Source organism: Medicago sativa, chromosome 1, assembly GCF_051527215.1.
Source record: "Medicago sativa cultivar Bolivia chromosome 1, Bolivia_mono, whole genome shotgun sequence".
NCBI classification, from domain to species: domain Eukaryota; kingdom Viridiplantae; phylum Streptophyta; class Magnoliopsida; order Fabales; family Fabaceae; genus Medicago; species Medicago sativa.
The window spans coordinates 91,967,712-91,980,590 of NC_140749.1; the positions used below are offsets into that span (position 1 = coordinate 91,967,712).

A 12,879-nucleotide genomic window follows, 5' to 3' on the forward strand; every position below is an offset into this window, starting at 1 on the left:
CCAAATCATATATTGGGTTAGACTCAACGTCATTCTACTTGGTTATGCATATTGTTGTTCATGTTGCATTGACTTTGAATACATTGTATCACACACTGTCAATTACTAGTATTAATGTCCATGTTACTCCATTGCATTGCACCTTTTTAAACAGTCTCAGAAAACTCACAGATGAAGATAAGATGAGAATGAGTTTCATTCTCCTTTTTGCACAAAGTGCACAATTGGGCACATTGTATTCCAAATTAACTCAATATCACAAGTTGGTAATCTAGCACGTATAGCTAACCAAGACATGCACAAACAAACAATTTGAAGGAGCAAGGTTATTATATGTCATTTTCCTCCGACTAATCTTGACAAAATCACCTATTAAATCATTATACATTCACTTAATAGAGAAGTAGTCTTGCTTCAAGACTAAAAAAATTTAAATAACATAGAAATGAACAAATTAAATTGAAGTAGATATTATAATAGAAAAATATAACAAAATATAAATATATACGATAAAGTATAATAAGATTCCATAAAAAAAAGTATGATAGACTGCTTAATCTTCGGTGTTCTCTCCTATACATAGAATTCATTGTTCCTTATAATATATTCCACTTTGGATTCTTAATAGGAAAGAAAAAAATAGTAAGAAATATAAGACCAGTAAAGGAGTTATAATAAACAATAGCTATTGTTTCCACGCTATAATAAACAAACAATAGCTTTCCTCAAAAAAAATAAATAAACAAACAATAGCTAATCATACTATTTTTTTTAGTTTTACACCTTGCGAATCTTCTAAGAAATTTCGATGTCAAAAGTACTCATACAGTATTATTTTTTATTTTTTTGAAAGGTACTCGTACAATATTTTTCTTCAAAGATAATGCCAACAGAAATCATTTCATCTACAAAAAAGAAATTGCACATTTTGGATTTAACTATGCAGCTTATTGCTTCTTTGTTTTACCGACTACATAAAAGAAGAATTACACTAGTTCACACAATATGTGTTTATTTACCCCAAACCCTAAAATTGGGATGGATAACTATCAACATGGAAGTGTGGAATTTACCCCCCTCCAATATTGCATGATTATACATCACGACTCATTCATTTTATTTATAGGCTTTTGGTTTACCTTTTCTTCTTTTTCTTTCTTATTGTACCTAAAAAAGATTTAAATGTGCAACAATACAATATATATGTATGATCACCCCTAACCCTAAATCAACTCCTTAAGTTTATTAAGAAAAACAAAACTCGGTAAGTTTATTAGGAACATGCGACTCATCATAAGCCCCAAATTTAAATTTTAGGTCCATGCTCACTTGCATTGTCGTATCTTCAACTTTTTGATGTCAATGTGAGGATCATTTTGATGAATGATCTATAAGTACGTTTGTTAACGCTCGTTCAACCTTGAGAGTTTACCATGGAGTTCAACTAACCTAAACTTTCTCAAAAAAATGCGTGCTCACCAAATTTTACATCTTATAGTGTAAGTTATCAGTATTTATTTCTTATTTATTTAATTACAAACGAGCACAAACAAATTAAATTGCAAAAGAACCCCCAAGATTTTCAGTGTATGTACCTATGAAAAGAGTAGAGCCCTTTCTTTAAATGGAAATAATCTATGTATATTTAAATGGAAATAAATCTATTTATATGTTCTTAAAAAAAAAAAAAAAAAACTATGTATATGATTTAGTTGCACCCAAATTTTGGGATCCATTGTGAAAAGCACACATGTGACGTACAATTCTCGTGCATATATGGCCATTGGCATAAAATTTCCTTAAGGAAAAGGCAACTTCTGAACTCAACTTTGCTCCATTGTTCCTTAGCGTAAAATTTCAAACCTTGTACCTTGTGTGACACCACCCCACACAACAACCTTTTCCCTTGTGGAAGGAGGTTTCATGCCTTGTCCTTTGTGATCTCTCATATACGACGGACACTTGCATTCTATAATACCATATATATCCTCACCTCAACCAACTTCATCCCCATTATTTATAATTATATTCCCTCATAATATCTAGATACACTAAGAGCCAACTCTATAAATCATCTTATTTGGTTTTGGACTTTAGAGTGATAAAGCTCTTTGAGAACAACAAAGTTTATCACTAACACATTAATTCCCTTTAGAGTTTGCCAACAAAGTTTATCACCAACACATTAATTCCCTTTAGAGTTTGCTTAACATTGCCATTGGTGACACAAGGACACTGACTACCTAAATAATTCTTTTTCGTGTGCTGTTTTTACCTAATAGCTAGGCAAAATGGAGGGACATGAAATTTTAGGGTTTGCTTTCTTTGTAATTGGTTTATGGCACCTTTTCAACAACATCAAGCTCCATTTTCTATGTTATACTTTCAAGTCCTACACATCAATCCTATGGTTTCCCACCAAAATAAGTAGATACGTAGAGCTTCATCTCATCATGGCAAGTTGCATTATTTTCATAGCCATGGAACTCTTCATAGCTCCTCTCCATCACCAACCATTTGACCCTAATGATGGTACCATTCCTTCCAACCATCTCCACAACTTTGAACACTCTTCCATGGCTTTGTCTTTCTTAGTCTATGCTACATTTGCCATAATTCTTGATAGAAAATCAACAAGTACTAAATTTCAAAATGAAATTACTCATTTGCTGGCAGCCATTGCATTTGCACAACAATTTCTTCTTATTCATCTTCATTCAAGAGATCACATGGGTATAGAAGGACAATACCATTATTTACTGCAAGTTTTGATTTCAATTTGTTTTCTTACAACCCTTATGGGAATTGGTTATCCAATGAGCTTCTTGGTGAGTTTTGTGCGTTCTGTTAGCATAACCTTCCAAGGTTTGTGGCTTATGTTCATGGGGCTCATGCTTTTTACACCTGGTTTTGAACCGAAAGGTTGCTTTACGAAACTAGAGGGAGATCAATATGTTGTTAAGTGCAGTGATGAAAAGGCTCTTCATCGTGCTGTAGCGTTGGTGAATCTTCAATTCAGCTGGTTCTTGATTGGAGTCACTGTTTTTGCTGTGTCCTTCTACTTGATTATGGCTGTAAGTTATGGCGAAAAAGTAGAGTATGTTTCACTGATGATGAAGGAGGAACATTATCGTGAAGATGGCTTAAAAAATTTAGATGTTGAGTCCCAATGCCAAAAGATCACCACAGGCAAGCCAGAGCAAATCTGAATAACTTGGTGAAATTAATAAATGTTCTATTAGTGACAAAAATTGTATTGCTTAAATTCTACTTGTTGCATAAATAAAATATACTTACTACAAAGTGTCTAGATTATTTGACACATCACGGGTATTTCAAGCTTACTTTTTTATTAGGGAGTATTCAAGCATACTTAATTATCGTTAACAATGAAAATCATTCTCAAGCAATAAGCCCTTGAAATTGGATCCTTTGCTCCTCTATGATAAGAATAATGAAAGATGATGAAGAAAAAAATGAAAAATAAACGAGGGATGGAGATGGTGTAGGGAATACAGAAAGAGAAATGGAGCAGAGGATCTAGATTTATCAATCCTATATATACATATATCATTTTTATTTATTATTGTTGAACTAAATTTGTAATAATATAAAATTATTCCCCTCAAAAAAATAATATAAAATTATTAATAAAAACATAAAAAAAATAATATATCAATAAAATACTTATTAGGGTAAAATATGCTTTTCGTCCCTGCAATTATAGCCCATTTGAATTTTCGTCCCTGAGCTTACTAATCCTCCCATTTCGTCCCTGTAAAAGTTAATCACTTGAAATTTCGTCTCTCTCCCTTTTTAATCACTGCCACGTCAGCAATTTACCAAAATGGCATGGGGAATTGACGAAAATACCCCTGGCTTATTTTTTCCATAAAAAAAATTTCAAAATTTTGAAATTTTTTTTTTAAATTAAAAAAATCTGAAAAAATAATTAAAAATCATAAAAAATTTCAGAAAAAAAAAATGTTAAAATTAAAACTGAAAAAACTGAAATTTTTCGGAGAAAAAATCGTAAAAAAAAATTTGGGAAAAAACTGGGAAAAAAATTTTTGAAGGAAAAAAACAAAAAAAAATAAGCCATGGGTATTTTCGCCAATTCCCATGCCATTTTGGTAATTTGCTGACATGGCAGTGATTAAAAGGGGAGAGGGACGAAATGTCAAGTGATTAACTTTTACAGGGACGAAATGGGAGGATTAGTAAGCTCAGGGACGAAAATTCAAATGGCCTATAATTGCGGGGACGAAAAGCATATTTTACCCTACTTATTAACATATGATATATTTCCTGATCTAATATAGACGTGTCTATATATATTGTATATATTGTATAAAAAAGTGTTTGCACTGCTACTAAAGTATTTCATAGTTTCTTAGATTTGAAACACTATTTGCTTCTTTTTTCTTTTTTAGATTTGGAGCACTATTGTTTATGTTTTTTCTAAAATAATTTTAGGTTGTAAAAAAATAATTTAGCGATTTCATATAATAAACCAGTTTCTTAAATTTCAGAGGACTAATGTATAATTCTAATATTCTCCACCATAAATAAATTCAAACACAGACGGATACATTCATTTCAACACATTTTAATTCCACAATCTGGTAGCAGTAATGTTGTCAGATTTAAATGTGAGATGTGTGCCTCACAGGTGATAATAATATGGAGCTGACACTTTGGTACAATATCAGTTACATTTGAATTTTGATTTGATTATTATACAAGTAAATGAGGTACCCTCAGTAACTATCAATATCTGTTTCTGGCGTCCGGAGGTAGTAACGCAGACAGTTCACCAAAACCTGAGATTGTTGTGCAAGTAATTAATTTCAGCAAAATGAGTTACCGATAAAAAAATCATTAACTTGAGCAAAATGAGTATCCAATAAACAACAACTGAACTTCATTTTAAATCAACACAATAATCAAATAATTATGCAATTCCTAATTTTTATTCCATCATCTATCTATGAAACTATCTACACTCTACAGCCTCTGATAAAGGATGATCAAACCAACATCTAAATTGCTTTTCAACACAATGGTTACCTGAGACATTGATCTGTTTAATGCAGCCCCACCATAACTGACATGAAATTTATCCTTAGCAATCAAACCCTGCAGAGCGAAAAAAAGTGGGTAAAGTTACTTTGAGTAATGGCAACTGAAAGTCAGAGACAGACGGAAGCAGGACAGAGAGGAAGATACCTCTGTATCGATCTCAGCCGACTCAACATCAATGTTCACATCTGCAATGACTTTGATTATTTCAACTAGCAACCCTGGCCTATCTGCTGTCTCGATGTACAGCAAGCTGAAAAATATTGAATTCAAAAGCATTAGAATATGACATCAAACACCTATCGCATATTGGGTTGCAATTGCAAATTATAAAAATCAGTTGGGGTCTAATCAATTTCGATAATGAACAGCTCAAAAATTGTACCCAAAGTAAAATATAAAAAGCAAAAACTATTATGTCCACATAGATGCAAACCTCCTCTTGGGCCCATCTTCCTTAACTTGAATATGAGTTGCAATTTCAATATGAAGCTGCACAAAACAAAAATAATAAAGTATAATATTTGCAAGAATAAGACTAAAATTGCAGCATGCAATATCTGGTACGATCTAGCATTTTTGCGTTCTTGTTAACATGTGCTCTTCAAAAAGAGTTAAGGAATCAAATATCTAAAACATAAAGAGTATATGAAAATCTTTAAAGCATTTAACAGTTCACATTTTCAAAAACGAACCAAGCATCTTTTAGTATAAGTTTAATCTGTACACTGATAGAGTAAAAAACAACATAGAAACAAGAGAAATGATGCAAATATATAACTTCTACATGCCAGTATCAATTAAGCAGCCCAACCTTTAGTTCTTTCAATAATAATGTCCGGCGATAATAAAACACAGAAAAGCATAAAGAATGCTAGAGTGGCAATGCAGACTAAATCTTTTTACCATTTAAATATTAACAATAAAAAATAAAAAATAAAACGGTAATTTTCTTTTCCTCATACTTCCATCATATATACAGCCATCAGTTAATCTTCAATAGTACTGCAGTAGAGAAACCTAAATCTTTTTCCGATGCAGCCACCTCTTCAAATAGAAAGAGGCATTCAACACAAGAACATGCGTAATCAGTCTCCTGTAATGTATGAGGTTGACGGGGACTTGGGTATTATGGGGTGTCCAATTCCCACAACAAGTTATATGGGATGCTAGAATTTAAGTAGTTTGGCTTTTCCCCTTGATAGCTTTCTTTTAAGGGAGGGTTCCCCAAGTGCTTGAATACTATTTACCAGATGTTCAATTTTTAAGTGGAATATGGCGGCAGGTCCCAAAAGTACTAAATTGGCCACAAAAATATCAAATAATTAAATGAGAAAAGTTGAAATTTCTAGTTACCCAAAATAAACAAACAACACTATAATTATTTTACAGAATAAGGTGCTACCGCAAGATTAGCTTAATAATCTGTGTTATACCCAGCATCGCTAGCATTTTTATGTCAATATATCTTCTCCTACTCTAACCCTCTCTAACTACCTAAGTCCACTAATTGTTAGTAACTAAAGGTGTTATGCAACTAAAATAAAGTGGTGATGACTGACAAGGATTTATGAACACTTAGAATTTGGGTTGGACTAAGCTCGACCTCATGAAACTGATTTGTAAGGTGAGAGATGTCTACAGCTTATATCCAGTTACAAATATTTGCAATCTTTGTTATTAAAAGAAAGAAAAAACCCCGAAGCAGAGGTCTACCTAAAATAAATAACGTATATTCTGTTTAGGAAATAAAAAATGCAAGGAAATACTAGAAGAGGACTATTTACCTTCTTTTCTGGAGCCTTTATGCCAAACACTTCACCCAGGGCTAGTTGTTCACTGGACTCCTGGACAAAATATATAAATATATAATACTCGTGAGTAGGAAAAATTGAAAATTAAGGGCAAGCTAAAAAGTAAATTAACTAATATTTATAAAGAAAACTCGTGGTTATAAAAGTTGCTAATTACAAGGAAGCTTCTCATGGAGAATAACTATATAAGAAACTCAGAGAAAAGTATTTACACAGCATACATACAGGATGATACTGCAATAGATTGTTGATAATGGTAAGTCGAATGCTCTCTAACATATCAGGATCTTCGACTTTGCGCCCAGTGTCTCTGACAATATATCAATCAAACAAAAAAACTGTGAAGACTAAATGTATAAATAAAACCATGAAAAATAGTAGACAATGAATAATAAGTGACATTGTTATTCCTTCATATGTTCGACATGCTATAATAAATATTATCAAAGAGAAAAATGTAGAACCAATAAGTAACTGTATTTCTTAAAATTTAATAATAATTGCAACTGGAAAAACATGTCTATTTCCAACAAGAAATACAAGAACAAAAAAAGAATTTTGCAAACAGAGTAAAATTCTTCACAGAAGCTAATATATCTTTTCTATAAGTACAACACTGAATCCAAATTTTGCAACAACGTCTATGATTTGTAAGTGGAAGATCAACCAATTGACACATATACCTTTGTAATAATTAACATATATTATCATATAAATATTTCTCTTCAAAGTCGCAATCAATCATAAGTGGGAAAAGGAAAAATAAATCAACAAAATTCGATATGTCGGTGATGTTAATGATAAACAATTTGATAATGAATGAAGAACTCTCACGCTACACCACAAAACAGGAAAAGTTTTCTTCAGTTTTATGTTTCCAACCATCAAGAGTAAACAATGCTAACAAAAATGAAGGTAAAGACAAACAAGACTTACGATTGTGTGATAAAAAATTTTGTTTGCTTCACTGGTCCCTCAGTGGAGACAGTTCCCTTTGAAACATCCAATCCCAAATCTTTTAATGCTTTCATCTGCGTTGATATTAACATGCAAAAGTTAATCACTAATAATCAATACTACTTATGAAATCACCTAGACAGCCAAGTAAAGCATAGAGGCCCATAAAGACTCGTAATTTTCACATGAAATTAACAAAATGAGGAGAAATGAGGCTTGTTCGTTAAGTAGATGGCATATCACTATCATCAATTTATATCTTCGCTATAAAATGTGCTTGTTTGAATAGAAATGAAAAAACATAATAAAACAAACCTTCGGACCTTCATAAAGAGATAATATCATAACAAAGAGCTTAACCATAGGACAAGATCATCCTTGGGATAATACACTTAGTAATAATATAGGGGGGAAAACTACTTACAACTAGGTGACTGTCATGTGGATGTCGGGCTTCTTTTAAATGTTTGAAATCCCAAAATGAGAATAGTATCATTGATTCATGTCATAAAGAATTTAACGTTTTTTTAAGCTGTCAACAGCTTAAACACAGGCCCCTTTTATAACGACTTGGAACAGCCTATGTACCATCAATTAAAAAAAAAAAAATAATAATAATAATAATAATAATAATAATAATAATACGACATCACTTAATAACAAAATCACACTTCAAGGATATGCATACACTAAAGAGATTCAATTGGATTGAAAAAAGAAACAGAGATTGAGCATAATTAAATTCCCAATAACCACATCACCGTGTCAAGAAGAGCTCCAAGACGATCACCAAAGCTAAGTTGCACAATTGTTGCTTCAGAATCTGAGTCTTGATCTATCAGTAGTATTGGCATTGGAACACTATCAACATTTTTACCAGATATCTGCAGTAAGAATTAACAAATCAAATGTTGCAAAAATATTGTACATAAAAGCAAGGCATACCAGTCTAAAAAGACCAGAGGGTGAATATAAGGAATAATTAACAAAAGCTCAGATTCTTGGCAAAAACACTTGTCAATTATAGCGACCACTATCTTACACCAGCACAAACTCAGACACAGACATACGCAGAGTGAATATAATGCAAGATTAACTTGTAAAATGCACACAAGCTACACATGTGAGGTGTCAGCTGTGGTGTAAAGCAATATGGCATCTAGTCCCGAAAATAGTAATGATATGTATTTAACAGCTTCCCAAAATGAAAAGAAGTGAAATCCTGCAATAAAGTGATAATAATGGGCAAGAAGCTCATCACTGACCAGTGAAGCTGAATCTACTGCATTCAAGTCATAAGAAGAAGCATATACAATATTCCTGCACAAAATTTCAATTAGTAGTAAGAAAAACAGATATAGATACCTTATGGTGACTCTACTAAAGAAGATTAAAGTTCCAATGGTGTTCACAAACAACTGGAAATAATATACTCCCTCCGTCTCACACGAATTAATTGGTACTCCCTCCGTCTCACAATAATTGTCTCTTTACCATTTTTTCTTTTTCTCAAAATAATTGTCGCTTTAGGATACCAATGCAGTATTTATTATTTTTTCCCATTATTATACCTTTATTTATTGAATTTCATCCAACTTAACTACTCCACTAACTACAATTAATAAGGGTGTTTTAATAAATGATACTAATTTTACCATCAAAATCAACACAATTAATCATTTCCTTAATAATCGTGCATAAACCTTAAACAACGGCTATTATTTAGAGATGGAGGGAGTAAATCTGATCAGTAACAGTGGCTGCGCTGAGCCAGGTTTCTAGGATTGGAGACTCCAAGTTAGCAAGAATGTGTAACGGGGTAAAAAGACATTCAAAAAATGAATAACCAGCTGAATGTCGGATAGCCTGTCCATAGTGAGGATGACTACTAAATGAGTCATGACCGTAGCCACCCCCTCCCTCCATCCTTGGCAAGGAATAGAATTTGTAACCTCGACTCAGGCGAACCAAACCACCATTTTTTTAGTATGGTAGAATGACAAGAAAAAAAGGATGTCATTATAAGTTAGAAAAAATATACTTATGAAATATGGTACTTTTTAGACCCCGTTTGAATAAACAGCTTAATTGCAGTTTATAGCACAAGCGCTTATGTATAATCTATTTCAATAAATAAAAAACATTAAATTGTTTTTGTACTATTTTCATAAGATCTTTGAGAACCTATGAAAATAAGGTGAAAACAGCTTATAAACAATGTCATAACTCATAAGCTGTTTTCATGCGTTCTGCCAAACTGCCTCATAAGTCACAACAAAACTTATGTGAGTAGATAAGCTGAAAAAAGTCGATGGAAATAGACACTTAGTTTTGTATGTTGTACTAATTTCTTTGAAAACGATGATCACAACTAACTATGATCCTATTCGATCCATAGTGAAGTCAACAACATTACATGCATAAACTTAACATTTCCATTCTTTCATCATTAATCCAAACAACACTCAAATATCAAAGGAATAAAAGAAAACATTGCTTTAAACTACTTTAATAAACAGATGAAAATAAAAAACCTAAATCAAAAAAAAAAAAAAAAGTTGGAGGATTGTCTCACTTGTTCTTGGCGGAGGAAGAGGAACGGAAGGGGAAGAAAGTGTGAGAGGAAAGAGGAAAGGAGAGCGGATCGGAAAGGTTGGTGGTTTGGACGGAGAAGGAAGGAGCGATGAATGCATTGGTCAAAGCCATGGCGGAGATGATGATGACGACGATGGAAGTTGGTGTACTCTCTGCGTAACCGGAACAAATGAACTGAGTCACTGTGTTATTTCTTTTCTATTTCTTTTAGTATTTTTTTGCGTGTAAGTTTCGCTCTTTCTCCAAATTTGATTTCGTGTCCCACCATATTTTTGTTAAACAAATCACTTTTTGTTAACTAAATTATCATTTCCAGAGGCTGTTTATTGTTTTTTTGTAGATATAATATAAATAGTGCTTTATGAACATCTTAAATTTGATTTTAATATAATAAAAAATATTTTAATTTTTACTATTATTGTAAATTTGTAATAATAATGTTTGTGCTAGTACTTTTGTTTGTTTATGGAATCCGACTTTGAAAAATAAAATGATTCGGTGAAAGATCTAATGGTTGCTGACGAGGAATGCCTTGAATGGATTGATAGGGAAAGGCACGTCAGATCCAACGCTACAAGCCTACCATGCCAATTGTACCATTGTTCTTGTTGATCCTAGAAAACAATCACCTTTTTTCTTTTCGCTTCATGACAAGAAACATAAAAAACAATTTTTTTTTAATTTTTTTTTTTTAAGGAAAGATAGCTCATTTCATTTCATCTAAAATAATAGAGTCAATACAATAGGGAGGATGATTGAAAATACTGGGACTAGCATGTAATATAGACGCTCGAGCAAGATTATGAGCGATTCTATTAGCTTGTCTCCTAACATAAGCTAAAACATAAGTAGCATTAGAAAAAAGCAATGTCTTACAGTTAGAGAGTAAACTTCCTAACTCATTAACATATGGGCTATTACTAAGAATATCATTCACAACAAGCTGACAATCAGTTTCAAAAACAATGTGATTGAGACCAAGATCGAGAGCAATTTGGAGAGCTTGTTGTAGAGCAGTAGCTTCACCCTCAGCTGCGGTTGAAATAGAAGGAAAAACCATAGAGTGAGTTTGGATAAGATGTCCAAGGATGTCTCGAAAACAGATACCAACACCAAATTTTCCTTCGGCTTCGAAAAGGGCACAATCAACATTACACTTTATCCAATCTGCCTGCGGTTTAGTCCATCCTGGAGTAGCTGACTGCATAGTATCATTGGGACGGTTGCACCACATGAAATCTCGAACAATATCCAATGCTAGAACACAAGCTGCGTGTGCATTGACTGGTTTTTGTTCCCATAAGCAAGCATTACGCGCACGCCAAATACTCCATAATATAGCTACAAATTCAACACGATTTTCCACTTCAAGCGATCTAAGGATGACAAACATAATAGAGGAAAAACTACTGTTTGACGTCATATACGATGCTATCTTACCCCAAAGATTCGATGCTTTCAAGCAATCTGTATCAAATTTACAATGCATAAACAGGTGCATTTCATCTTCCAGGTCGCGATTGCAGACCACACAAGTTGACTGGCAATGAACTCCACGACTTTGCAAATTAGACCTTGTAGGTAAACAACCGCGAAGCAATCTCCAGCAAAAATGTTTGATTTTTGGCGGGACACACAATGACCATATCAACTTCCAATCCCCTGAAACATGATAATTGGATCGCTGGTCTGAAATACTCACGCACATCTTATACGCAGATTTAACCGTGTATGATCCATTAGGTGATGCATTCCATATTATGGTATCAGAGTGAGTTCAAGAATGCAAAGGCAACTTACAAATATCAGATGCGTCTTGTGTGTTCATTATAGAAGCAATAAAGTCACGATTCCAAGTGTTGGTTGTTGGATTGAAAAGTTGAGAGACAGCCAGATTAATGAGATTGCTTGCCGGTAATGTGGTAGGCCGCAAATTCTGACGAGTGCAGATCCATGGGTCTTTCCAGACATTAATATCATTACCATCACCGATTTTCCACCTATAACCAAGAGATAACATCAGAATAGTGCTCCAAATACTCATCCACGTAAAACTTGGATTATGACCAATAATGGCGCCCAAAAACCCGCTTCTAGGAAAATATTTAGCTTTGAGAACTTTGGTGAGGAGAGAGGAAGAGTTTGTGAGGAGCTTCCATCCTTGCTTACCTAGCATGGCAAGATTAAAACCTTCAAGGTCGCGAAAGTTAAGACCACCGTGATCTTTACAAGCAGTCATCTTATCCCAGTTTAGCCAATTAATACTTCTACCACCATTCTTCTTTGAACCCCAATAAAATGAATTCATCATACGCTCTATTTCTTTCCCAAATGAGGTAGGGAGCAGGAAAGCACTCATACAATAAGTAGGTATAGATTGGGCAATTGACTTTAGGAGCACTTCCTTACCTGCACGTGAAAGAGATCGAGC

General features: G+C 33.3%; 2 protein-coding genes across 2 annotated transcripts; one reads left to right on the forward strand and one right to left on the reverse strand.

The window, feature by feature from the left end:
* The first annotated feature begins 1,753 nt into the window (after positions 1 to 1,753).
* Positions 1,754 to 3,303, forward strand: LOC146959154 (uncharacterized). Its single transcript, XM_085740684.1, has one exon. It carries the CDS (start codon positions 2,292 to 2,294, stop codon positions 3,207 to 3,209), a length of 918 nt encoding a protein of 305 aa, XP_085596810.1. The 5' UTR covers positions 1,754 to 2,291; the 3' UTR covers positions 3,210 to 3,303.
* Positions 3,304 to 4,569: 1,266 nt separating this feature from the next.
* ACR12 (ACT domain-containing protein) lies at positions 4,570 to 10,629 on the reverse strand. Its single transcript, XM_085740686.1, has 10 exons — positions 10,429 to 10,629; positions 9,119 to 9,173; positions 8,615 to 8,737; positions 7,833 to 7,927; positions 7,122 to 7,206; positions 6,870 to 6,929; positions 5,519 to 5,574; positions 5,230 to 5,335; positions 5,071 to 5,139; positions 4,570 to 4,823 (listed from the first exon to the last, which is right to left on the reverse strand). Exons 1-10 carry the CDS (start codon positions 10,557 to 10,559, stop codon positions 4,761 to 4,763), a joined length of 843 nt encoding a protein of 280 aa, XP_085596812.1. The 5' UTR covers positions 10,560 to 10,629; the 3' UTR covers positions 4,570 to 4,760.
* Between the last annotated feature and the right edge of the window lie 2,250 nt (positions 10,630 to 12,879).

What these genes read in the sequence shown, in the direction of transcription:
- LOC146959154 (XM_085740684.1), top strand. Translation starts at nt 2,292, where the DNA reads ATGGAGGGACATGAAATTTTAGGGTTTGCTTTCTTTGTAATTGGTTTA.
- ACR12 (XM_085740686.1), bottom strand. Translation starts at nt 10,559, where the DNA reads ATGGCTTTGACCAATGCATTCATCGCTCCTTCCTTCTCCGTCCAAACC. An exon ending in CAGTAGATTCAGCTTCACTG is followed by an intron (nt 8,738 to 9,118) that starts GTCAGTGATGAG and finishes TTCTTACTGCAG; the next exon opens with ATATCTGGTAAAAATGTTGA. An exon ending in TTGGAGCTCTTCTTGACACG is followed by an intron (nt 7,928 to 8,614) that starts GTGATGTGGTTA and finishes ATATCAACGCAG; the next exon opens with ATGAAAGCATTAAAAGATTT.